The sequence below is a fragment of the Nycticebus coucang genome, chromosome 17 (genome assembly GCF_027406575.1).
Source record: "Nycticebus coucang isolate mNycCou1 chromosome 17, mNycCou1.pri, whole genome shotgun sequence".
Classification (NCBI taxonomy): domain Eukaryota; kingdom Metazoa; phylum Chordata; class Mammalia; order Primates; family Lorisidae; genus Nycticebus; species Nycticebus coucang.
Window position 1 is genome coordinate 86,184,008 of NC_069796.1, and position 26,855 is coordinate 86,210,862.

Below are 26,855 nucleotides of genomic sequence, written 5' to 3' on the forward strand. Positions count from 1 at the left end.
ATTCTTCCTTCCCTAAATACTGTATATGTTTCTTTCTTTCTTTCTTTCTTTTTTTTTTTTATTAAATCATAGCTGTGTACCTTGATATAATCATGGGGCATCATTCACTAGCTTCACAGACCATTTACCAAGTTTCACATATACCCTTGTAAGATGCACTGCTGGTGTAATCCCACCAATCCCCTTCCCTCTACCCACCTTCCCCCTCCCTCGCCTCCCTTTCCTCCTTCCCCCTATTTTTAGGTTGTAACTGGGTTATAGCTTTCATGTGAGAGCCCTAAATTAGTTTCATAGTAGGGCTGAGTACATTGGATACTTTTTCTTCCATTCTTGAGATACTTTACTAAGAAGAATATGTTCCAGCTCCATCCATGTAAACATGAAAGAGGTAAAGTTTCCATCTTTCTTTAAGGCTGCATAATATTCCATGGTGTACATATACCACAATTTGTTAATCTATTCATGGGTTGATGGGCACTTGGGCTTCTTCCATGACTTAGCAATTATGAATTGGGCTGTGGCAAATATTCTGGTGCAGATATCTTTGTTATAATGTGATTTTTGGTCTTCTGGATATATACCTACTAGATGAATTATAGGATTGAATGTCTGGTCTATTTGTGATCCCTAAGTGATCTCCAAACATCTTTCCAAAGGAATATTTTTGTTTGCATTCCCACCAGCAGTGCAGAAGTGTTCCCTTTTCTCCACATCCACGCCAACATATATCGTTCTGGGATTTTGTGATATGGGCTAATTTTACTGGAGTTAGATGACATCTCAAAGTGATTTTGATTTGCATTTCTCTGAAGATTAAGGATGATGAGCATTTTTTCATATGTCTGTAGGCCGTGTGCCTGTCTTCTTCAGAGAAGTTTCTCTTCAAATCCCTTGCCCAGCCTGAGATGGGATCCCTTGTTCTTTTCTTGCTAATACATTCGAGTTCTCTGTGGATTCTGGTTATTAAACATTTGTCGGAGACGTAACCTGCAAATGTCTTCTCCCATTCTGAGGGCTGTCTGCTTGCTTTACTTACTGTGTTCTTGGCTGTGCAGAAGCTTTTGAGTTTGATGAGATCCCGGTAATGTATGTTTGGTGTTCCTTCAATTGCCTGGGGAGTCCTCCTCATATAATAATCTCCCAGGCCGATTTCTTCAAGTGTTTTCCCTGTACTCTCTTCTAGTATTTTTAGTTTCATGTCTTAAGTTTAAATCTTTAATCCAGTGAGAGTCTATCTTAGTTAATGGTGAAAGGTGTGGGTCCAGTTTCAGTCTTCTACAGGTTGCCAGCCAGTTTACCCAGTACCATTTGTTAAATAGGGAATCTTTTCTCCACTGAATGTTTTTAATTGGCTTGTCAAAGATTAAATAACGGTAAGTAGCTGGATTCATCTCTTGATTCTCTATTCTGTTCCATACATCTACCTCTCTGTTTTTGTGCCAGTACCATGCTGTTTTGATCACTATCGATTTATAGTACAGTCTGAGGTCTGGTACCATGATTCCTCCTGCTTTGTTTTTATTTCTGAGTAATGTCTTGGCTATGTGAGTTTTTTTCTGATTCCATATAAAGCAAAGTATTATTTTTTCGAGGTCCTTAAAGTATGACAGTGGTGCTTTAATAGGGATTGCATTAAAATTATATATTGCTTTAGGTAATATGGACATTTTAACAATGTTGATTCTTCCCAGCCATGAGCATGGTATGTTTTTCCATTTGTTAACATCTTCAGCTATTTCTTTTCTCAGAGTTTCATAGTTCTCTTTATAAAATCTTTCATATTATTTGTTAGGTCAACTCCCAGATATTTCATCTTCTTTGGCACTACTGTGAAAGGAATAGAGTCCTTGACTGTTTTTTCAGCTTGGCTATTGTTGGTATATATAAAGGCTACAGATTTATAGGTGTTGATTTCGTAGCCTGAGACATTGCTGTATATTTTGATCACTTCTAAGAGTTTTGTAGTAGAATCCCTGGAGTTTTCCAGATATACAATCATATCATCTGCAAAGAGTGCAAGTTTGATCTCCTCTGACCCCATATGGATACTCTTGATCACCTTTTCTTGCCTGATTGCAATGGCTAAGACTTCCATTACAATGTTAAAAAGCAGTGGAGACAATGGGCAACCTTGCCTGGTTCCCGACCTCAGTGGAAATGATTTCAGTTTTACTCCATTCAACACGATATTGGCTGTGGGTTTGCTGTAGATGGCCTCTATCAGTTTAAGAAATTTGCCTTCTATACCCTTTTTCTTAAGTGTTCTGATCATAAAAGGATGCTGGATATTATCAAAAGCTTTTTCTGCATTGATTGAGAGAATCATATGGTCTTTCTTTTTTATTTTGTTTATGTGATGTATTATATTTATAGATTTACGTATATTGAACCATCCTTGAGACCCTGGGATAAAACCAATGTGGTCATGGTGTATAATTTGTTTGATGTATTGCTGGATTCTGTTTTTTTTTTTTCTTTTTGTACAGACAGAGTCTCACTTTATCGCCCTTGGTAGAGTGCTGTGGCATCACACAGCTCACAGTAATCTCCAACTCCTGGGCTTAGGCCATTCTTTTGTCTAAGCCTCCCAAGTAGCTGGGACCACAGGCCCCTGACACAATGCCCGGCTATTTTTTTTTTTTGTTTCAGTTTGGCCAAGGCCAGGTTTGAACCTGCCACCCTTGGTGTATGGGGCCACAGCCCTATTCACTGAGCCACAGGCACCACCCTATTGCTGGATTGTGTTTGCTAGAATCTTACTGAACATTTTTTCATCTATATTCTTTTTTTTTTTTTTTTTAGAGACAGAGTCTAACCTTATCGCCCTGGGTAGAGTGCCGTAGCATCACACAGCTCACAGCAACCTCCAAATCCTTGGGCTTAGGCAATTCTCTTGCCTCAGCCTCCCAAGTAGCTGGGACTACAGGAGCCCGCCACAACGCCCGGCTATTTTTTTGTTGCAGTTTGACCAGGGCTGGGTTTGAACCCGCCACCCTTGGTATATGGGACCGGTGCCCTACCCACTGAGCCACAGGCGCCACCCCATCTGTATTCTTTAAAGGCATTGGTCTATAATTTTCTTTTCTTGTTGGGCCTTTTCCTGGTTTGGGAATCAGGGTGATATTTGCTTCATTGAATGTGTTGGGAAGTATTCCTTCTTTTTGTATGCTTTGGTAAAGGTTATGTAATATAGGTACCAGTTCCTCATTAAAGGTTTTGTAGAATTCTGATGTAAAGCCGTCTGGTCCCAGACTCTTTTTTTTTTTTGGAAGATTTCTTATAGTTGATGCTATTTCAGTACTTGATACAGGTCTGTTCAACATTTCTAATTCTTTCTGGGTAAGTCTAGGAGGTGACGTGCTTCCAAGTATTGGTCAATTTCTTTCAGATTTTCATATTTCTGAGAATAGAGTTTTTTTGTAATAGTCATTAAGAATTTTTTGAATTTCTGAGGTATCTGTTGTTATTTCACCTTTGTCATTTCTGATTGATATAATTAGGGATTTTAGCTAGCTAAGGATTTATCAATTTTATTAAACTTTTCAAAAAACCAACTTTTTGATTCATTGATCTTTTGAATAATTCTTTTGTTCTCAATTTCATTTAGTTCAGCTCTAATTTTATTTATTTCTTTGCTCCTGCCGGGTTTGGGGATGGAGTGTTCTTCCTTTATTCAGTTGTTTGAGATGTCCCATTAAGTTGTTGACTTCCTCTCTTTAAATTCTCTTAAGGAAGGTTTATAGCACTATAAATTTCCCTCTTAGCACTGCCTTTGCAGTATCCCAGAGGTTCTGATAATTCATATCTTCATTATCATTCTGTTCCAAAACCTTGGTAATTTCCTTCTTAATCTCATCTATGACCTAGCTGTCTTTTAGCATAAGGTTATTTAGTTTCCATGTCTTTGTATGAGTATGCAGATTTCTGCTATTGGTGAGTTCAACTTTTATTCCGTGATGATCTGAGAAAATACTAGGAATAATTTCTATTTTTTTAAATTTGCTGAGGTTAGACTGTAGATATCTATTAAATTTAATTGTCGTATGGTGAAGTTTAAGTCTAGAATTTCTTTGCTTAGTTTCTTCTTGGAGGATCTGTCCAACACTGCCAAAGGGGTGTTAAAATCTCTGACTATTATGGTGCTGGAAGATATCAAATTGTTCATGTCTGTTAGGGCCTTGCTTATAAATTGAGGAGCATTTTGGTTGGGTGCATAAATGTTAATAATTAATACCTCATCATGTTGAGTGTTTCCCTTAACAAACATGAAGTGACCATCTTGTCTTTCCTTACCTTTGTTGGTTTGAAGCCTAATGTATCTGCAAATAAAATTGCAACCCTTGCTTTTTTCTGTTTTCCATTTGCCTGAATTATAGTTGTCCATCCCTTCACCCTGGGTCTATATTTATCCTTTAAGGATGAGATTCTTGTATGCAGCAGATATCTGGCTTGAGGTTTTGTATCCAGTCAGCCAACCTGTGCCTCTTTAGTGGACAATTTAAACCATTCATGTTTATTAAGAATATTGATAAGCCTGGTGGTATTTTGGGTGTCAAGTTTTTCGAAAGACCAATGGACATTTTTAATCCTTCTGTCACTGTGGAAGTTGGGTTTTGATCAATAGTTTCTGAGTGAGTTTACTTTGGTGGTAAAGCATTGTGGTGGTCATTATGGAGGATGGGCCTGAGAGTATCCTGAAGAGCTGGTTTAGTTATGGCAAATTTCCTCAACGTGTGAATGTTATTAAAGTATTTGACTTCTCAATCATAAACGAAACTCAGTTTAGCTGGATACAGGATCCTGGGCTGAAAGTTGTTTTGTTTTAGGAGATTGAAGGTTGATGACCATCCTCTTCTGGCTGAAAAGTTTCAGCAGAGAGATCTGCAGTCATTCTAATTTTCTTCCCATTGTAGGTTATGATTTTCTTACACCTAGCTGCTTGCAGGATTTTCTCTTTTGTAGTAACTTTCGCAAAGTTAATTACAGTGTGTCTAAGGGATGCTTTATTTGGATTGAGTCATGCTAGGGTTCTGAAACTGTCTGCTATCTGACTTTTAGGATCTCTTATCATGTTTGGAAAGTTTTCCCCTAAAATCTCTTGGAGTAGAGTATCTGTGCCTTTCAGATCATTCTCATCACCTCCAGGAATTCCAATAAGGCGAATGTTTGCTTTTTGGGGTGGTTCCACAACTCTATCAGGGAATTATCTGTCTTTGCTCTCCATTTCTTTGGGAGCATTCAAAAGCTTTGTCTTCAATGTCAAAGATCCTTTCTTCTGCATGCTCCATCTACTGTATTTCTCAGGTCTTTGAGGGATGCAAATTCTTGCTTCAGTTTGTCTAAATTTTTGGTGATTTTGTCTTTGAATTCATTGAATTCTTGAGCCAGCTTTTGAATTGCTCCTTGAACTTCTAATTCCAATTTTACCTCAATTCTGTTAATCTTATTTGCTATCCAAATTCTGAATTAAATTTCTGACATCTCAGCCATTGTTTATGATTAGGCTCTTCTGTTGCATCTCCTTTGTCGTACCTTGGAGGAGTTGATCTACTCTGGTTATTCATGTTGCCCAAGTTTTTCCACTGATTCCGCCCCATAGTTATTTTTCACCATTTGTTTAGAGAGGCTTGTAAGGTGGAGTTAAATGAGGGCTCCTGGAGGTGTAATTAATCAGCCTTTTACCAGTGTTCTGGGACTGGTGACTGTGGCTCTTCCCCTATGGCTTTACCAAGGTCCCATTCAGTACTACAGCCTGAGACTGTGGGGCCCCACCTGGTATGATGGAGCTAGGCAGGTCTGTCTTGTATTTAGCTAGACTCTGACCAATCATAGTGGATCAGTGACTTTGGGTTGAAATTTCAGCTGTGGAGAAATACAAGACACCTTGCCCCCCACTGGCAATAACTAGGAGAGGAGAATCAGATCCTCCCTCTAGAACACAACCAGTATATAACCTTGGAGAGCCCCGAGTGATCGTCCCAGATCAAGAGTTCCAAACCAGTTGTCCTGGTGAGCACAAACACAGATCAAGTGGGAGAGTTCAAAAGGTCTCCAGCAACTGGACAGCAGGGGTCCACTGGCAGCTCACATGTGACTTGCTCCAGTGGTCCATGGAGTCAGAAAGGCCCACCCAGCAAAAGAATTATTCCAGGGGGGTGCATCACCCTCACCCCCAGTCACTGGTTACCCCACAGGGCTGCAGCCCAGCTCTCTCTAATACTCAGGTACACCAGGGATTTGCACCTAAGTCAAAGAGGAGACAATGCCTTCCTGACCAGTCCGTCTCACTGTGTGACTTGTAGGTAGGACTAGCTCAGACCTGATTCCCTCCAGTGATCATTGGAAACTGGGGAGTGTTCCACCTGCGTCTGTACCCAGCCGGGGGTTACTGTAGAGGAGTATGGTTCTGTCCCTCAGAGACCACGCCTCTGCCTTGGCCACACTCCACTCTGGAACCTCTGAAGGTCAGGTCAGGTTCCCTCCACGTTCCACAGAATTGGGGAAGTGTCTTTCTGAAATTTGAACCCAGTGGGTGGGACCGTGGAGCCAACACCACTGTCAAGGGTAGTGCTGCCACTGTTGGGGTGTGTGTGGGGTGCCGTGGGTCTGGGGTACTGCTGTGCGCAGGTCTCAGGTGTCAGGTGGGGAGCTGGAGGGTGTTGCCACTGTCCATAGGACATGGGTCGCAGGAGCTGGGTGGGGAGCCAGAGGGCAGAGCCACGGGCTGCTGGCCGTGGGTAGCAGAAGCTGGTGGGATGCTGACGGTTGCTGCCGCAGTCCCCAGTGGTCAGTGGTGCAGGTCCCACACTATGCTCTTTCCAACATGGGGCAAGTCTCTCTCCCCTTGTCACTACCCACCTCTATTAAAGTTATAGTTTCAGCACAACTGCCCCACAGCCCATGAGATGCCCTGTCCTAGCAAATATCTGTCAGACACTCCAGATTCTGCAGGGGGTAGTCTTCCAGATCTCCAGGAGAGGGGGGGAGGGGTGGATTGGGAGGTCAGGATGGTAGGGAGAATATTAGTTCAACTTTTGGCCCAGGCAAGAGACTGCCTGGGCTTGCAGCGGTATCTCTCTGTGGGAGGAGTCCTGGCCCTCAGTCGTTCTCTCCCCTTTGGTGAAACAAAAGGTCCTCTATTCACTGCTGCCTCAAGCCACTCTCCTGAGGGGGTGGGGAGGGGAAGGATTCCTGTCTTCTTTGGGATGGGTTTTGTACCTGAAATTTGTTTCCTTGGAGTCCCTGCTTGCCTCAGCAGGGGTGATGGGAACTTATCAATCCTCTCTCTCAGCGCAGCTCCCGATCTTCCACTTTTTTGGATTGGTTCTGGCCATTATTTCTGCCTCTAGATGGGAGCCTCTGCTGAAAGCTGGCTTCAATCAGCTATCTTGCCTCTTGTCCTGATCATGGTTTCTTATTGGGGGGTGACCCACCTTCCTTTTCTGAAAAGTCTGAGCCATGAGCAGGACCTCCTGTAGTGATTAGGTGGTTGTAATTTTTCATCAACGTTAATCAGAGGGGGATGGGAGGACCTTCTAGGTTCCAGATTTTTCTTCTGTCCCTGGTATGTGGGACCCACTTCTTCTTAGGTAGGATCAGTCCTCCCAGCCAGCGCAGTAACTGCTTTCTTTGCCTGTTGGTATTCTGACACAAGGAGCCACCTTGGCCTGGTGGCAGTTTCCACTTATAGCTTAACCATCACTGTATCCTGCTTTAGCCCAGCAGAGTCCAACATTTTAGGGAGGGAATTAAAGATTTTTGTTGATGGATCATCAGGGGCAGTAGTGAGAGGAGCCCTGAGCACTCAGCCTTTGATGCCCAGACTTGTGAATCCTGGCAGTGGCAGAAGCTGGCCCACCAAGTCCAACTGCATTTCTTGGAGATAGTCTAGAGCAGTGCTTCTCGACCTTCCTAATGCCACAACCCTTTAATACAGTTCTTTATGTTGTGCTGACCCCCAACTATAAAATTATTTTTGTTGCTACTTCAATAACTGTGATTTTTGCTACTTTATGAATCGTAATGTAAATATCTGATAATAGGCGACCCCTGTGAAAGGGTTGTTCGACCCCCACAGGTTGAGAACCGCTGGTCTAGAGGATATTACTCACAAGCTGGAACTAGTTGGCTAGCATATAGCTGGATATTCAGAAAACTATTATACCAGCCTGCTGGGTCACCTCCTTCAGGATTGTGAGGAATGTGGCAAGAGCAGTGAATTTCCTGAGCATAAATCCTCCTTGTGCTTCATTTGTTGTGAAATGTGTTCCTTGGTCAGAGGCAGTGCTGTGTGGCATCGTGATGGTGACCAGGGCTTCTGTAAGGCTGTGCTCTGGGCAGGAGCACCGTGGACCCAGAGGGCAGGTTTACTTCTATGATCTCATGATGGAGCAGACTGGTGATGACTATCTGCTGCCAGGTGGTGCACTGATATCCCAAGGAGTGGGGTGAGGGGCCCTGGGCCGGGGCCTGGGAGTCAGGGTCAGTCACTCGTGTTGCAGGTGGGGTGCTCAGAAGTGCCTGGAGGCAGGCGAGTCTTCATGAGCGGAGGTCCATGCTGCTGAGCATGGGACCTGCCACCACAGCCACCTGTGCATGAGCACATCTGGACAAGAGGTCAGGGCATATAGACCCAGTCATGTGCGTGCAGGGGTCGTGTCGTTCACCTGAGTGCTGAGACCCTCTTCTGCTGCAGTTGCTCTTTGCTAAGCTTTCTCCTGGTACAGGGATATTCACATCATGTGCCTGTTTGAGAGGTCTGCTCACAGGTCTTCTGCAGACCAGTTGTTTGCTGTGAGTATTTTAATCATGTTCCTATCAAGTCTTGACTGTCAACCAAACCATTAGGCCATGCTTGTGCATTGATGTTGAGTGATAGGACAGTGTGGCAGGAACAGGGGCCAGGGACTCGGACAGCCTGCGGTCACACAGACTGCTTTGACTTGATGGTCAAGTGCTCCCGGGGGACAGCTTGAGTTCACCTGAACTTGGTGTCCTGTGCAAGGCATCCAGTCTCTGCCAGGGCATCGGCAGCAGAAAGCAGTTTCCTAAAAGCAAAAGTTGTCTTCAGAGGACAAGAGGGGCTGTGCCCCCAGATCTCAAAGGCCTGCCCTGAGTTTCACCGGGACGAGCCTGCCAGAGGCTTTCATTGCCAATTTCCGGAACAGTTAGGGTTTGCTTAGAGAAGCAGGACTACCATGATATGGAATGGAAGTCTTATTCTTGGAATTAGCCCTCGCACAATTCTGAGAGCTGCTGAAGTCTATGGATGGCCGTTGCCTGCATGTCTGGTGGGTCTGGCAATCTGGGAGAAAAGCTGACCTCCAGAGGGGAAGATGAAGGAGAAACTGAAGTCCCTGAGGACAAACTGCAACACATCTGTATCTGACTTCCTCCAACTCCATGACACAGGTGCTTTTGCCTGTGGAGTTCTGTGTGTTCCTGTCCCAGGGCTCCAAGGTGCGAGATGGGGAGCTCCTACAGCAGCTGGGGCTCCAAGTCCAGTTGCTGCTTCACACCAGCTCGGTGGCCCCAGGGAGAAGGCCTGCTGCTTGCTCCTTCCTCCCAGGCCTCACACGCTGTCTGGTGGTGGACCTCACCCAGACCACACAGGGAGGGGAAGCGGAGTTCAGGCCAACTCGCGATGGGTCTTACTGGTTTGCTTCCTTTCAGATCTAGACTTCATTTTTGTTTCCAGCATTCTAGTATCCTGTCTTCTTGTTGTCGTCCCTCTTCCTCCTCCAGGGGTTGGTTGAAATGTCATTTCTGGTTTGATGGGGATGTGCTTGTGTCTAAATGAAAAACACCGGGTGATATAGCTGGCGTCTGGAGGTCATTAAACTCCTCCAGGCCCTGGTATTGGGGCACAAGGTGACTGGTGCTTCACACCTGCTTCTGCTGTTCTCAGGCTCACAAGGGGTGTCACTGTCCCTTCACTGGACCTTCACAGCAACTCTGAGAGAGACAAGATTAACTTCAAGACACTGTGTCTCAAGGAGATTGAGTGATTTACTGTATTCCTCTAGAGTGAGAATCAGAGCTTAGACAGGCTGTTTGAAAATGTAAATCAGATCTCTTATTTACTCGGACCCGCCCAGTGGCTTTTGATCCCCCTCAAATGTGAAAGCCAAAGTCCTCATTGGCTCATAAGGCTTTGTAGCTCCCCCATCCCACCCACCAATCCCTCCCCCCACCCCCTCGCTCAGCAACCAGCCGCTCTCTTCCAGATCCTTGCCTGCCTTCTTCTGCAGAGCGTGGTGGAGCAGGTGAGTTGGTAGCGGGGAGGGCGGGGAAAGCCCTCTGTGAACCTGAGTCACTAGCTGCAGGTTAGAGCACCATTGTTGTTATGAGTCAGTGTTGAAACCCAGAGGGACATCTCCAGAACTTGCCTGCATTTCACAATGTCTTTCATTTGGACATCTTCCCATTCACTGTGATTCTTCCCTGTGTCACCCCCTTCTTCCCCCCTAGACTGTAGAGCCAGAGAGGGTATGAGGTGTGGCTGTTGGCATCTGGCATGTGAGAAGAGCTCTGCAGACACCTGCTGAACATATGGATGGCTGAGCTCTCCTGACTCCTTACTTTGTTCAGTTTTTGTTGTGACATGCCCCAAACTGTGCTGAGCTTTGTGCTCAGAACTCTTGAAATGCAAGGGAAGGAATGACACAGCTGCTTGCCCCAGGAGCCATCTCTGCTCAGCGTTCACCCATCTCTGAAAAGTGAGGTCAGAAACCAACAGGGAGGCCTTTGCCTTATCACAGCCAATATGGCAAAAGGACACAGCAGGGTCCTTTTGGCCTCCGGCTTCCTTGTGAGGACATGTCATGGACAGGGCACCTACGCCCACTCAGCCCTCATTCTTTGTCTGTCGCACGTATGGCTCTGAAAGATAAGCTCTCATGTAATTCGAGTGGAGAGAAAGCGTGGTCCTCTGGAAGGCCGTGATAGCACAGCCACCTTATCGAGGCGGGATTCTGGCTCCCAGCCCGGGCTCACGATGCATGCAGTGTTGCTGTTGCTTTTATGCAGTTCCTTCCCCCCCCCCCCCCGGAATGAGCATTTTATATTTAAAAGTAATAGTTTATTGGCACTTTCTTTAATTCTGTCAGAACTGCACTACGATAACAATTTCTGCCCTCGGAACTAGTTTCTGGTGCGGAGAGTGTGATGGTTAGTTTTGGGTGTTGACTTGGTTACATCGAGGAATACCCAGAGGGGAGTAAAACATTTGGGGCGTGGGTGTGAGGGTGTTGCTGGAGGAGATTAACATGTGAGTCTGAGTGGACCAGAGAGGAGTGTCCTCGGTGTGGATGGTGCCAGCCGTCAGCCAGCCGAGCGGAACAAAAGCAGAGGACAGGCAGAGTGACAGGCCACCTCTCACTTGTCCAGCCTTGGGACTCCAGGACTTGTCCCACATCATGGCCTCCCTCCCCTGGGGTTTCAGGCCTCGTCTCAGATTGAGAATTGCATCATCAGCTTCCTGGTTCTGAGGTTATGGACTTGGACTGAACCTTACGGCCTCCGTGCCAGTCTCTCCGGCATGCAGACAGCCTGTTGTGGGACTTCTCTGCCTCCATAGGCAGCCTCACCCATTCCCCTAATAAATCCCTTGTCTGTCTATTCATTCCATCTCTCTGAAGAGTCCTGGCTAAGATAAAGGGTGTTTCCTAGTCAGCATCATCCTTCCAACACAGAGTCCTCACAGTTCTGTTGTTGGCTTTGGGCTCCCGCCTTGCTCTGCACAAAGTGTAGACGCCTGCATCCCAGGGCCCAGTGCTGTGTAACCCCCTTCCTTGCTGCCTGCCCTCAAGTGGAAACCCTCCCACTCATCTCTCTCTGAATACCTGTGCCCCTTTATACAGGATTGGAGGGCGTCGGAGTTCTTTGCCTCCTCCCCATTGTGGGTCTTTCTTAGGAGGAGCCTTGGCCTAGGGCTCAGGGCAATTCGTCTTCTGGGGGCCGCGCCCAGTGCTGAGCGAGTTCAGTCGAGAGACTCGGTTCTCTATGTTGGGCAGCAGCCGGGGATGCTTCTCACAGTGTCTAGTATCCTGTCAGTGCTGATAGTTATTCCTGGATGTTCTTTGCTTCCTGCTAAGTGGGCCTAAGTTTTTCTAAAAATCAATCTGTCAGGTTTGCTCTGAGAAGAAGGCAAGAGAGCAAACTTACTGTCTTTTTCATAGTTGCAGAATGAACAGGATGAACGGATGAACAGGGCTACAAGGGACATAGTTCACTTTTTTAGTTTAAAGCCAAATGACCTGGACTCACACTTCAGTGTGGTCATCCACTGCGGTTGTGGTCTTAGATGAATTTCTCAGTCTTTGAGCATTGTTCTTCATTTTCTCTGAATAAGAGTTGTGGACCTGCACCGCCGTTCCTGGTGTCTAGGAGAGCCTGTGGGACAGTGGGCGTGACGGCGCTTGATACGTTTCAGGCAGGCCTCTGTCTTCTCACAGCTTGGTCCAGCACCTGGATATACATCTGTGTGCAAAACAATGCTGCCTGGCATATAATGAGTGCTCGTTACTTATTTGTAGGATGAGTGAAATCAAAGGTAGTGCTCCCATTTATAACTAATGTATTCATTAGATCTTTTCTTCATTTGTTCATTATTTCCTAAACTTGATCTTTCAGAGAATGAGCTGAGCCCTATGGTCCTCCAAGCCACCCTTCCGAAATAAGAATATGATTGTGACCCTCGTTCCTCTCACTCCCCTCAGTGGACCTCGGGTCCCAGCACTGCACATAACGGGCACAGTCTGGCCTCCACCCACCTTCTCTGTTCTATGTCCCATCACTTGCCCCCATTCACCCTCTGTTTTAGCCATGCTAAACTTTTAGAAACCTTTTATTGTAAAACGTAATGTATTAAGCAGTAAGTGCGTAAGATACGAATATATGCTCAATGACCTATCATAAAGCAAGACATTGGTATAACCGCTGCCTGGGTCAGGAATGGAACACTGTCAGCGGAAGCCCCGCCCCGTCCTCAGCTCAGCCCTCACTGACCCTCACAGGGAGCCACTTGCCTGGCTTTTGTGGCACTCATGGCGGTGCCTCCGTGGTGTGCGTGTGAGGCTGTCCAGCTCTGTCCGGTCGGCAACGACTCACTTCATGGTCTAACTCCAGGTGACCTCTTCTCTTCAATCTTCTCCGTGTCCTTCCTGTGCCGTGCTCGTCCCTATCTCTGCAGTAATGTGTGTTGCCCTAGATGAGAGTCTCGCAGTCCTCTCCCTCCGTCCAGTAGAACTCCAGCAGCCATGGGGCTCCCCTTTACCTGCACTTTCCAGGGAGCCACTGGAAATATGAGTGCCACTGAGGGACTAGGTGCTTAATTTGCTTTGACTTTAATCAAAATTAAAATTTAAACAGCCACCTGTGGCTGCCCTGTGAAATGGTGACATGGTGTGGGGGTGGATGGTGGGGGGAACCGGCCTGCCTGGTGGAAGGTTTGTGGGACGCAGCACAGAGGAGACTCTAGGCCATTCTCCCTCATTCACTGTCCCTGTGACCTGTGACCAAGACCCTGGATCTGTTCCCTGTGCAGCTCCTGAGTCAGCCCCTCCTGGCATCCCGTGGGGTCCCCTCTCAGCTTCCCATCCCCGCTCCTTCTCAGTGTTGTTGCCAAGGGTCTCTTCCATCTCCTCAGTCCTCACTTAAAATCATGTCTGGACTTTTTCATTATTGAAAATTTAGCTTAAGCTTTCTTCCCTCCCTTAGTATTGAATCTTTGTAAGGAAACTAATACAAACATGATTACTGCGTACACTCTCAGCTCCAGTTTCCAGGGAGGAAAGTGTGAGCTCTCTTCTGCAGGATGGCTGTGGCTTCTGGGCTGCGGCCAGATTGTGCAAGCGCCTCCCTCCCTCAGCCATCGTTCCCTTATCTGCCATTCACTCATCTCTAGGCGTTCGTTCTTCAAGTGTGTTTCGAAAAGTGAATATGTTCCAGATGATTCTGGGGCTTGAGAGGAATTCAAAGATGAATCAGGCACTGTCTGGAGGAGCTTGTCATCCAGCATGGCTGGAAGCAATAATAACATTAATGACAGTCACTGGCATTTATTAAATCTGTCCAGTGTGCCAGCCATTCTTCTAAGGGCTTTACAGGTACAGTTTAAGTTTATTATGACTGTTCTTTCTTCTACAACCGATTTTGTGCTTGCCATGTGCCAGGAATTTTGTTAGCTTCTGGGGAAATCACATCCAACAAAACAGTCCTTTTCCTCAGTGGGCTCACAGCCCGGGAGTGCGCTGTGATCAGTTTTGTGCTGGGCAGGTGGAGACATGCAGGAAGGGCATTTCTGTCCATCTGCCGAGGCTGCCACAAGGTACCACAAACGGGCCGCTGGCTTAAAGAACGAAATGCATTTTCTCCCAGTTCTGAAGGCTGAGAATCCAAGCTCAGGGCATAGCCGGGATTCTGGTGTGAGTAGATGACTGAGTCCTGAGTCTTTGTGTGGGGGGAGAGAGAAAGATCTATCTCTCGCTCTCTCTTCTTTTTCTTATAAGGTTACCTATGGGATTAAGACCTTACCCTTTATGACCTCCTTTAACCTTGCTTCCCTCTAAAAGCCCTATCTTCAAATGCAGTGACACTGAGGTTAGAGTTTCAGCACATGAATTTAGTGGGGGAGGGCACAGTTTAGTCTGTAGCATTCAGGTTTGGTGACTCAGGGAGGGTTTGCCAGAGGAAGTGTCAGTAAATTAATGCCTATAAGCTAAGAGCATTTATCAGGAAAGGCAAGAGGGTGAGGGGATGAACAGCTTGGGCAAGGACCCTGAGACAAGAAAGACCGTGATGTGTTTGGGAAGCTACAAGAAACACTAGTCTGCTGCGGAATGAGGTGAGAACTCAGAAGAGAGGCGCAAAGGGCTGTGACAATTGCAAGGATGGGACAGAGGAGAGAGGCGGCCTTTTGTCACATCTTAAATGTTAGGAGAGGATCCTGCAGACTCAAAAGGGCTTTGACATAGAGACGTGGACATGGCAGGGCAAAGGACCTTTGTGGGACAGAGCTCCAAGTGGCAGAAGGCCCCGTGGAATGAGGGTAGTACTGGTCCAGCCGGTAGGTGGTCGGATGCCAGCAGCATAGTGTCTGATCCATACTGAATAGTCCAGAAATAGTTTTCATAAGCACAGAATTTGTAGTCATTTTAGTTTAGAACTTTTCATCGAGTTTCTATTGCCAGCATGTTAAAGTTATTTTTTTCTCTTGAAGAGCTTACGTCCCTTCCGCATTGAATTACTCGTTTATTTATTATTTTTTATTTTGTTTACTCCCAGATATTTCATCTTCTTTGGCACTACTGTGAAAGGAATGGAGTCCTTAACTGTTTTTTCAGCTTGACTATTGTAGGTATATATAAAGGCTACTGATTTATGAGTGTTGATTTTGTAACCTGAGACATCGCTGTATTCCTTGATCACTTCTAAGTGTTTTGTAGTAGAATCCCTGATGTTTTCCACATATACAATCATATCATCTGTGAAGAGTGAAAGTTTGATCTCTTCTGACCCTATATGGATACCCTTGATCGCTTTTTCTTCCCTAATTGTGACGGCTAAAACTTCCATTACAATGTTAAAGAGCATTGGAGACAATGGGCAGCCTTGTCTGGTTCCTGATCTGAGTGGAAATGATTTCAATTTAACTCCATTCAATACGATACTGGCCGTGGGTTTGCTGTAGATGGACTCTTATCAGTTTAAGAAATGTCCCTTCTATACCAATTTTCTTGAGTGTTCTGATCATGAAGGGATGCTGGATATTATCAAAAGCTTTTTCTGCATCAGTTGAGAGAATCATATGGTCTTTGTTTTTTAATTTATTTATGTGATGTATTGTACTTATAGATTTATGTATATTGAACCAGCCTTGAGACCCTGGGATAAAACCAACTTGGTCATGATGTATAATTTGTTTGATGTGTTGCTGGATTCTGTTTAGTAGGATCTTGTTGAATATTTTTGCATCTATATTCATTAGTGATATTGGTCTATAATTTTCTTTTCTTGTTAAGTCTTTCCCTGGTTTGGGGATCAGGGTGATGTTTGCTTCATAGAACGTGTTGGGTAGTCTTCCTTCTTTTTCTACATTTTGGAACAGGTTGAGTAATATAGGTACTAGTTCCTCTTTAAAGGTTTGGTAGAATTCTGACGTGAAGCCATCTGGTCCTGGGCTTTTCTTTTTAGGGAGATTTTGTATGGTTGATGCTATTTCAGAACTTGATATTGGCCTGTTCAACATTTCCACTTGATTCTGGCTAAGTCTTGGAAGGTGACGTGCTTCTAAGTATTGGTCAATTTCCTTCAGATTTTCCTATTTCTGAGAATAAAGTTTCTTGTAATATTCATTAAGAATTTTTTGAATTTCTGAGGAGTCTGTTGTTATTTCATCTTTGTTGTTTCTGATTGATGAAATTGGAGATTTTACTCTTTTTTTCCTGGTTAGATTAGCCAAAGGTTTACCTATTTTATTGACCTTTTAAAAAAACCAACTTTTTGATTTATCGATCTGTTGTATAAGTCTTTTGTTTTCAATTTCATTTAATTCTACTGTAATTTTGGTTATTTATTTTCTTCTACTGGGTTTGGGGTTGGAATGTTCTTCCTTTTCCAGTTGCTTGAGATGTCCCATTAGTTTGTTAACTTCCTCTCTTTCCATTCTTTTGAGGAAGGCTTGCAGTGCTATAAATTTGCCTCTTGGGACTGCCTTTGCGATATCCCAGAGGTTCTGATAATTCGTGTCTTCATTGTTGTTTTGTTCCAAAAATTTGGCAATTTCCTTTTTAATCTCATCTCTGTCCCAGCTATCACTCAGCATAAGGTTATTTAACTTCCATGTTTTTGTATGAGTATGCAGATTCCTGGTGTTACTGAGTTCAACTTTTATTCCATGGTGGTCCAAGAAGATGCAAGGAATAATTTCTATTCCTTTAAATGTACTGAGGTTAGACTTGTGACCTAAGATGTGATCGATTTTGGAGTATGTTCTGTGGGCCGATGAGAAGTATGTGTATTCAGTTTTGTTGGGATGACATGTTCTGTAGATGTCTGCTAAATCCAAATTTTGGATGATTAGGTTTAAATCTAAAATTTCGTTGCTCAGCTTCTTATTGGAGTATCGATCCAACACTGCCAAAGGAGTGTTGAAATCTCCGACTATTATGGAGGTGGAGGAAATCAGGTTGCTCATGTCTGTTAGAGTTTCTCTTATAAATTGAGGTGCATTCTGGTTGGGTGCATAAATATTCATAATTGAAACTCATCATATTGAGTATTACCCTTAGCAAATATGAAGTGACCATTCTTATCCTTCCTTACTTTTGTTGGTTTAAAGCCTATTGTGTCTGCAAATAGAATTGCAACACCTGCTTTTTTCTGATTACCATTTGCCCGAAATATGGACGACCATCCTTTCACCCTGAGTCTATATTTGTCTTTTAAGGTAAAATGTGACTCTTGTATGCAGCAAATATCTGGCCTGAATTTTTGTATCCAGTCAGCTAACCTGCTCCTTTTTAGAGGACAGTTTAAGCCATTCACATTAATGGAGAATATTGATAAGTCTGGTAAAATTTGGGGTATTGAGTTTTTTGAAAGTCCAGTGGACGTTTTTAATCCTTTCGCTACTGTGGAAGTTGGAGTTTGATCAAAAGTTTCTGAGTGAGTTTACTTTTGTGGTAGCGGATAGGGCTGGTGATTATGGAGGATAGGTCTGAGAATATCCTGAAGAGCTGGTTGGTTATGGCAAATTTCTTCAACATATGAATATCATTAAAGTATTTAATTTCTCCATCATAAATGTAATTCAGTTTAGCTGGATACAGGATCCGGGGTTGAAAGTTACTTTGCTTTAGGAGATTAAAAGTCGATGACCACCCTCTTCTGGCTTGAAAAGTTTCGGCAGAGAGATCTGCAGTCATTCTAATATTCTTCCCTTTGTAGGTGGATTTCTTACGTCTGGCTGCTTTCAGAATTTTCTCCCTCATGAACTTTAGTGAAGTTAATTATGATATGCCTGGGGGATGTCTTATTGGGATTGAGTCATGCTGGGGTTCTGAAGCTGTCTGTTATCTGAATTTCAGAATCTCTAGGCATGTCTGGAAAATTCTCTTTCATGATTTCATGGAGAAGGGCCTCTGTGTCTTGCGAGGCCACTTCATCACTTTCAGGGATTCCAATGAGGTGAATATTAGCCTTCTTCAAATTATCCCAGAGCTCTCTGAGGGAATGATCCATTTTTGCTCTCCATTTCTCTTCCTTTTTGAGAGTTTGGGAGCATTCAAAGGCTTTGTCTTCAATGTCAGAAATCCTTTCTTCTGCTTGCTCCACTCTGTTACTGAGGGATTGTACTGTATGTTTCAGATTTTTGAGGGCTGCAAATTCTTGCTTCCGTGTGTCAAAATCTTTGGTGGTTTTGTCTTTAAATTCGTTAAATGCTTGAGACAACGTTTGAATTTCTCCTCGAATTTCTAATTCGGACTTTTGAATTGCTCCTCGAATTTCTAATTCCAAATTTTCCTCATTCTATTAATCTTGTTTGTAATCCAAATTCTGAATTCGATTTTTGACATCTCGGCCAGCTGTTTATGAATGGGATCTTCAGTTATATCTGCCATATCTTTCCTTGGGGGGGTTGATCTATTCTGGTTATTCATGTTACCAGAGTTTTTCCACTGATTCCGCCCCATGTTTATTTTACACCGTTTGACTTTTCCCCTGGAGCTTTGTCGAGGACCCGTACAGTGCTATGGCCTGAGAAACTGAGGACCTGTTTGGTATGGTGGGGCTAAGTGGCTCTGTCTTGTTTTCAGCTGGTCTCTGGCTGACCCTAGTGAAACAGTTACTCTAGGTTGAAGTCTCAGCTGTGGAGAAATACCAGCAATTAAGTCACCCCGCCCCCCCACAGGCAACAATTGGAAAAGGAAAATCAAACCTTCCTACAACCACATACCTGGGGCACCACTTGAATAGTCCTCAGGCGATTGGCTCAGTTCAAAAGATCCAAATCAGTTGTTTCAGTCAGCACCTGTCTCAGGTCGGAGAGTTAAGGTCTCTGGCAAGTGGATCGCAGGGATCTGGTGACAACTCAGATATGACTTGCTCTGGTGCTCCGTGAAGTCAGGAGGACCCACCCAGCAAATGGATCAGTCTCTTACTCGTTTATTAAAAATATAATGATGTGCCCTTAAGCCCAATAGGCAAACTTCAACATTGTGCCTTTTACCTTGGTCTGTTTATTTTTAACAGATTATGATTCGGATGCCATGAGTAGCTCTTATGAATCGTATGATGAAGAGGAGGAAGATGGAAAAGGGAAGAAAACTCGGCACCAGTGGCCGTCGGAGGAGGCCTCAATGGACCTGGTAAAGGACGCCAAAATCTGTGCCTTCCTGCTGCGAAAGAAGCGCTTCGGCCAGTGGACCAAGCTACTCTGCGTCGTCAAGGACACCAAACTCCTGGTAAACCATTAGGAATAGGTTGCACTTTTGTAAAATTGGTAAATTTTGCTGGTGATCTAACATGATGCAACTTACACCCCGTTGGTGTTAACATCAGCCACTGGGAGGGGGCAGCTCTTGGATCTCAGCGAGGAGCCGAGAGCCGGCATCCGTCAGGAGCCGTCAGTGAGCCTGGGCCGAGGTTGCCTTGTTCCTGCTGTTGGTTTTTCCAGCTCCAGAAGCAGCCAGAGGACAAAATCATTCCCATTTGGGGGCAGTGTCTGTGGTTTGTGTCAGTGGAAATGCACAATGTTTTAACTTGCCAGAAGTTGCAAGATGAATTTTCTCATTTGTAGTGAGTCAGTGAATTTCTCAAAGCCAGGTCATAGGCGTGGGGCAGGCAGGCCTTAGGAGGTTTGGAGGGGGAGTGTACAGGAAAGGAAACTCTTTTGGAAAGCTTAGGGCCAAGCCTTCTTTTTTTAATCCAAGAGTCAGAACAGGAAGAGGAGCAAGGGATGGGGAAAACGGGGACCCTTTTGCCACAGGTGTCACTCCAGTGGGGACTGTGGGAAGGAACAGGAGCCTTTGGGGATAGGGTGCCTCCTCCTTTCCTTCCCTCCCCTCCTCCCCGCCTCTCCCCTCTCTGCCTCCTTCCCTCCCTTCCTACTCTTTCCTTCCTTCCTTTAGAAACCATGAGTGATTATTGGAATTATGAACTTGAGAGTATGTATGTTTTTGCCTTTTTTTTTGCTTCAGAGTAACCTTGGGGAATATAATTGTTCAAGATTAATATCACTAAAACAGAATTATATCACTAAACACAGAATTTATGTTTTTGTACATCCCTCTTTAGTGGAGACTTCCGCGCCCCCCACCCCCACCCCAGTTTCACCTATGAATTGTGGGAATCTTACTGTACTAAGTTCTTAGGACATTGTACGTTTTTTAATTAATGTTTTTGTTCAGTTTTTAAAAACGGTAAGAGTACATATTTTTTCCACATGTGTGGCCTGAATTTCTCCTAAATTTAGAGTATGCCAAAAATGATGCCATGGGGAATTTTAAAGAATGGGGGAAGAAAGAAGGTTAATATGGTCCTTATTTATAATCTGACATAATGGCTGCAAGATGTGGATTTATTATATAAATATTTTAAAAATACACAGTCAACTCCCATCTAAAAGAGAAGTCCTGGAGTGCAGTGAGGGAAGTCTTGTGGGTGTGGGGTCCACAGTTTGGGGCCCTCCTGGCTGCCATTTGCCTTCTTCCGCATCTCCACTGTTTCTTCAGTTGGGTCTCTTGCCAGCTTTCCGTTCTTCAAAACCAGGATGATAACACCTGCCATTTAGAGTAGTTGTAAGTATTTAAGAAGAAATCAACAGAAAAGTGGGTGAAAGCACTGTCTTCAATAAAATGAGAATCACTGTTAGTTATTTTTATTATGAAGCTTTTTTCCTTTCAGAAAAGACCTGTGATCCAACTGTTCAGATGACCCCTATTGACATAAAAATAACCCCCAACAGTAACGGAAGCAAAGGCTTTCACTTAAACAGTACAGGAAACCATAAAGAGAAAACAAAAAGTCATGTTCCCAGTCTGTCTTCCTGCAGGGATCCACCATCAATAGCTTATTTGTGTCTCTTTCTAGAACTTACTCCTGTGCCAGGGTGGTCTGGAGTGGGTACTGTGATGTGCCCAGACTCTCTTCAGGATTGTAGGACACAGCCCCTCACTTGCAGGGAAAGCTGCTGCACCCACTCAGGCGGCTGTGTCCCTTGAAGAGGGACCCTGGGCCCCGAGGTCATCTCCTGCACCAGGGTTCTGCAGCCCGTGCCAGAGTGTAAAGGGGACTCCTGGGCCTCCGAGGAGGACTTAGGGCTCTAGAGCTCTGGGAGTGTCTCCTGGGCCACCTGAGCTGCTTTGCAGGCTCCTTTCTTTGCCCGTCTCCCTCCCCCCACCCCTTAAGGCGTTGTCTTAAGGGTGTTGTCTTAAGGGTGCTCCCTCCCCGCATGCTACCCACATCCTGGGGCTCCCCGCCTGCCGGGACCTCCAGATTGTAGTTTGTCAGTGTCTATTGTGAGCATTAACTTAAGGAAAAATATAAGCTATAAAATTCCTTTTCTGCAATGTCAAATGTCTGAGATGATGTTTGTGCTAATTCCCCTGCTCTGATCACTCTGTATTAGGGATATTGAAACATCACTGTGCACTCCATAGATATATACAATTATTATGCCATTTTTAAAGGTTTAAATAAACAATTTAAAATTTAAAAAATCCCTTTCTGGTTCCTCCCACTATATTGTTTCCTTGTTATCTTTTCTTTGCACTTATTCAGAATGCAAAAAAATCTGGTAAATGGTAAACATTCACGACAGTTTGAGGCTAGTTTTGATGGACTTTTTTTCTTCCTTTTTAAACAGGGCATACATCAGTTAAATTTTTAAAAATGGGGGGCACAGATTCCTTATCTGTGCAGCTCAAGCATCATGGAGTCAGAGCTATAGCACAGGAAAAGACTCTAGAAATAATTTTTGAAAATAGGTGTCCCTTTATTCCTTCATCAGTGAGTGGTTTAGAGTCGAGAACGCAGGCTTTGCCCTGTGCAGAGTTGGTTGGAGTCCTGGGTCTGCCACTGTGCAGGTTCCTGGCTTTGGGCAGGGTACCTGCCAGCTGCACCTCGGTTTCCCAGTCTGCAGAATAGACAGCTGTGCTGATGAAATGAGAAGTGACGCGCCTCAGGACGTCAACAGCCAGGACTTGGCAGCAGATGTATTGTTACTGATAATTCAACATAACTTAATAAAGTAATAACAGCCACAGCCAAATGTATTTTATGAAGTGAGGAAAAGGGCTCAGAAAGCTTAACAAAGCTTCCTGGGATCCATATTGAATTAGTAACAGAGCTAGCACCTAGGTACCTGACCTCTGAGACTGTCTTTCCATGAATGCTTTTGGCCCTAATACAATCAAACAAAACAGGGTGGGAGGAACCTTTGGGTGATTGGCTTCTAGGTTTTACAGATAGACATTAATAAGGGCAATGTGAACCGAACCTCAGTTGTAACCTTGTCAGTTGAAATCTTTAGCGAGGATCAGTCATGTAAGTGGAGCAGCATGGATTCTGGATCCTCTAGTCACCTGGAAAGCAGACATTTGCAGACATTTTTGTATAATCTGTATTGATGTTTATAATTTTAAAATAATTTGTCTGTCTTTCAGAAAGGAGATAGAGATATGATAGGCAGATAGGCGCAACATAGTTTATAAAGTGTCTGAATTATTGTCCCTACGTTACATCTGTGTAGTTGCGATAAATCTTATGACATATTTTATGTATTATTTGTGAAAATATAAATATATTTTATATACTTTTATTTATAAATATATTTCCAGTCTGTTTTCCCACAGGTCACCACCAGTCACCTGTACTTTTTTTTATCTCCTCCTAGAACTTGCTCCTTCTATGCACAGATAGCCCTGGGGTGGGTACTCTGATAAAATTGCTTCTTGCTGAATCACGTCCTAGATGATCAGTAAACTTTTGCTAAATTAAAGAATAAATTTTATCTTCCTGCACTTGGAGGAAAGTGTCAGTAGGAAGTAGCATTTTGTGTGTGTGAAGCTTGTTTATCCGCAGACCTGCTTCCCAGTTGCTCTACTATGCGATCAGACCTTTGGATGTCTTGTCAGTGTTCATATTTGTGTTGTGCTGGAGTTTTCCAGTATTCTGCTTGAACTTCCCTATAATGTAAATTGATTTGTTGTGTTGACTGCAGTGCTATAAGAGTTCCAAGGACCAGCAGCCTCAGATGGAACTGCCCCTCCAAGGCTGTAACATTACGTACATCCCAAAAGACAGCAAAAAGAAGAAACACGAGTTGAAAATCACTCAGCAAGGCACGGACCCACTTGTTCTCGCCGTCCAGAGCAAGGAGCAGGCCGAGCAGTGGCTGAAGGTAGGTTGTCTGAGTTTCTGAGCCATTTTCAATTCCAGATCCCTTCTGGAGATCTATTTTTGTTTTAATTCATATTTTTTAAGCATAAGAAAGATGGATTAAGCTAAATAGTTTTGTCTTTCATAGCTGAATATTCTGATTACTTGGAGGCAAATCAGAAACCCATGTGTTTCACTTTAACTCTTGTCTCCAGATTTGCCTGTTTTCCGCATCTCATGTGAGTGGCCTGTTGGGACTGGCATCTTTCTGAGCATCTGGGGTTTCCAGGGTTCATCTGTCTTGGAGCAGGTGTCCACAGTTCATTCCTTTATATTGCTTTTTGTGTCATATGTAAGAAACCATTGCCTAATATGAGGTCTGGAAGATTTACACCTGTATTTTCTTCTGAGAGATCTGCAGAATTAGCCCTTAAATCTCGGTTTGTGGTCCATTTCGATTTAGTTTTTGCATATAGTATGAAATAGGGGTCCATCTTCATTTTTTCATGTGGGTGTTCAGTTGTCCCCACGGGAATCAAGTGATTCTTGGAACGGTGCTTTCCTCTGCCAGGGGTTGTTTTCCTTGACTCAGCCATGTGCTTGGGGTGTTAGTGCTCCAGAACTGGGTTACCTGCAGTCCATTCGGAGGTAAACTTACGTTTGTTTTATTGCGTTCTTAACTCTGAGATTTATTCCTTGTGGCCTCTATCCTGATTGTGGGTGTTTTGGCAGGGAGCCCATCTTTGGAGCCCTAGACTCGAGCTTTCAATCCTTCCTCTCTTGCCCTCAGCTGCCCCCCTGGAGTGGTAGAGGCAATGCAAGCTGCCAGCCTCTCTCTTTGGATTTCCAGCTTATTCCAGTAATTACTCATGAGCCAAGTAGCTTCTTTAGGCTTCTGAGAAGGAGATTTGTATTAATATATTTTATCTTGCTTTCCTAATTGTCTTCATCAAGATGATTGGTCTAAACCAGTGGTTCTCAACCTGTGGGCCGTGACCCCTTTGGACTGTATTAAAGGTTCGTGGCATTAGGAAGGTGGAGAACCACTGGTCTAAACCATCTGAACCATCACTGTCTGCTGGTACCTATTGTGAAAAGAGGGCCAGGATGGGGTGGGAAAACCTGGTGAAACATTTTGTAACAGTGGCTCCTATAACGTGTGAGTATTCATTAAGTATTCACTGAAATTCTCATTTCCCTCTTGTTCCCGGGAAATTATAAAGGTCGGATTACATGATGATAACAGTGCTTGCCATCACTGTGTCTGTCAGCTGCTCAGAACACAAGGATGTTGTCTTGTTTAGTTTGTCAGGGAGTGGCTGTGGCTCTCCTTGTATCTGTATTGTGTGGGAGATTAAGGAGAACATTTTTTTCCTCTGGGTGAGCCTCCTGGAAGTCCCGTGATCAGGAATTTCTACTGTTGAGTTTATAGCAGACACAGAACTTTAATATGTTACATATCAACCCCTCTGTTACCAGTGTCACTGGAGCCCTGTAAGTTTACAGAGGACCTTCCCACTGTCATTATCTTGTAATCCTCAGGCCCCTGAGAAACCTGCTTTCATTAGAAGTTTCATTTGACGGTCAAGAGACTGAGGTCAGGTGCAGTGAGGCTGGCTTTGATCAGCAAGTGATGGACCTGGGAGTCCGTCCGATTTCTCAGGCTGCAGCTCTCAGTGTTGTCATGTCAGGCTGTCTGACAGTTTGCTGTTGTCTCTGTTTTCTAGTCCTCACATCTGTGATTTCCGCACTATCCCTTCAATAAGGAGGGAATGAAGTTATGAAGTCAGTGTGCAGCTTTCTTGATGATTTCATTTTCTTCACTTGGTACCCATCCCGCTTTACTGTTCTTCAGTGGAGAACCAAGAAAGGCCATCCTGCAACTTCAGCTTTCCTCCTTTTCCCTCCTTACAGCTTGTTAAATAATATCTCGTGTATACTGAAGAATAGCTCCCTTCTTGCTGGCATTGGTCTGGTATGAAGTCATCCGAAAGGCCACTGGGCATTGGTGTGGAGCTGGCAGTGCAGCTGACAAACGCTCATTACAAACAAACTTTTTCAAGATGTGAGATGCTGATGGAGTGAAATAATCTTGTATCTCGTTTCACCAGATGCCAGATGCTTATGGATCAGAGGCACTTAGCTAACTATAGAACGATGACTCCATTTATGAATGGAAATTAATTACAAGATTTTTTTTTAGCATTTGCTGACATTACTTAGACGACAATAAATAAAACATGGTAAATTATCTTTTTCTCAGGAGTTTAAATTGATGAATTGCTCTAAATAGAGTCTGTGCTGTTATTTCCATTACAGGTGACAGTATAAGAACCTAAGAAACTTGGATTAAAAATAATGGTCAGGGGGCGGCGCCTGTGGCTCAGTGAGTAGGGCGCTGGCCCCATATGCCGAGGGTGGCGGGTTCGGACCCAGCCCCGGCCAAACTGCAACAGAAAAATAGCCGGGCGTTGTGGCGTGCACCTGTAGTCCCAGCTGCTCGGGAGGCTGAGGCAAGAGAATCGTGTAAGCCCAAGAGTTAGAGGTTGCTGTGAGCTGTGTGACACCACGGCACTCTACCCAAGGGCGGTACGGTGAGACTCTGTCTCTACAAAAAAAAAATGATGGTCAGTTGAAAAAATTAGTTTCAATCAATCAGTTATAGAATTTTAATTTAGGCTAGCAGAGCTCTGAGTTGGTCTTGTTTAGTTTCTTCCAGATGCTGTCATTAGATCACCTGGAAATTTAAAAAATACTACTTTTTTTTCCCAAAGCATCCATTTTATTCTATGCAAGAATCCAAAGGCATTGAAAATTCAGGTATTACTGTATTACTTAGAATGTTTTAAAGACTAAAAATCACTGGCAATAATTTGGTGATTTCCAATTCTTTGCAGTTTATTTAAAACATGTGAAACAAGTGAGTCCGTGTTCTTTAAAGTAAAAAATAATGTTTTTGTTTCTAGCAACCGACCTTACCAGTCTTATATCTCATCGGATTATAAACACTCTAAGGGCAAGGACCCAGTTGAATTCATGTTTTTATTCATAATATTTAGTGCAGGACTAGGCATATCGATGCTTTTAAATGTCTGGGAAAAAGGAATGAATACATTAAAAATATAGGTTCCCATTGATTCAGATTCATTTGGGACCTAAGATTCCTATTTTTTTTTTCTCTCACTCTCTCTTTTTCCTTTATATCTTTTTAAAATCTAAAATGCTACAGATAGAATTGAAACATGCCTCCCATATTAAATTCTCTGTCCCTTCTCAAAGGTAACTTTCATCTGAATTTGGTCTTTATCACTGTCTGGGTGTGCTTTTTTAAAAAATGCTTTCACTTATATATGTACACAGCCATGAATGATAAATAATATTTTTTCATGTTTTACAATTTCCATGTAAATGGCTGCTGGTACAATGTATCCTACAGGGTTTTGTTGTCACTCAGAACTATTTTATATCCATGC

General features: G+C 43.9%; 1 protein-coding gene across 2 annotated transcripts in view; it reads left to right on the forward strand.

Annotated features, from left to right (window-relative positions):
• Positions 1 to 26,855, forward strand: part of AFAP1 (actin filament associated protein 1) — a 205,069-nt gene that overhangs the window by 100,498 nt on the left and 77,716 nt on the right. For both annotated transcript variants that reach the window (XM_053566739.1, XM_053566740.1), the window contains exons 7-8: positions 19,255 to 19,466; positions 23,225 to 23,404. In XM_053566739.1, coding sequence (XP_053422714.1) covers positions 19,255 to 19,466; positions 23,225 to 23,404 — 392 coding nt within the window. The remainder of the gene's footprint in view (positions 1 to 19,254; positions 19,467 to 23,224; positions 23,405 to 26,855) is intronic.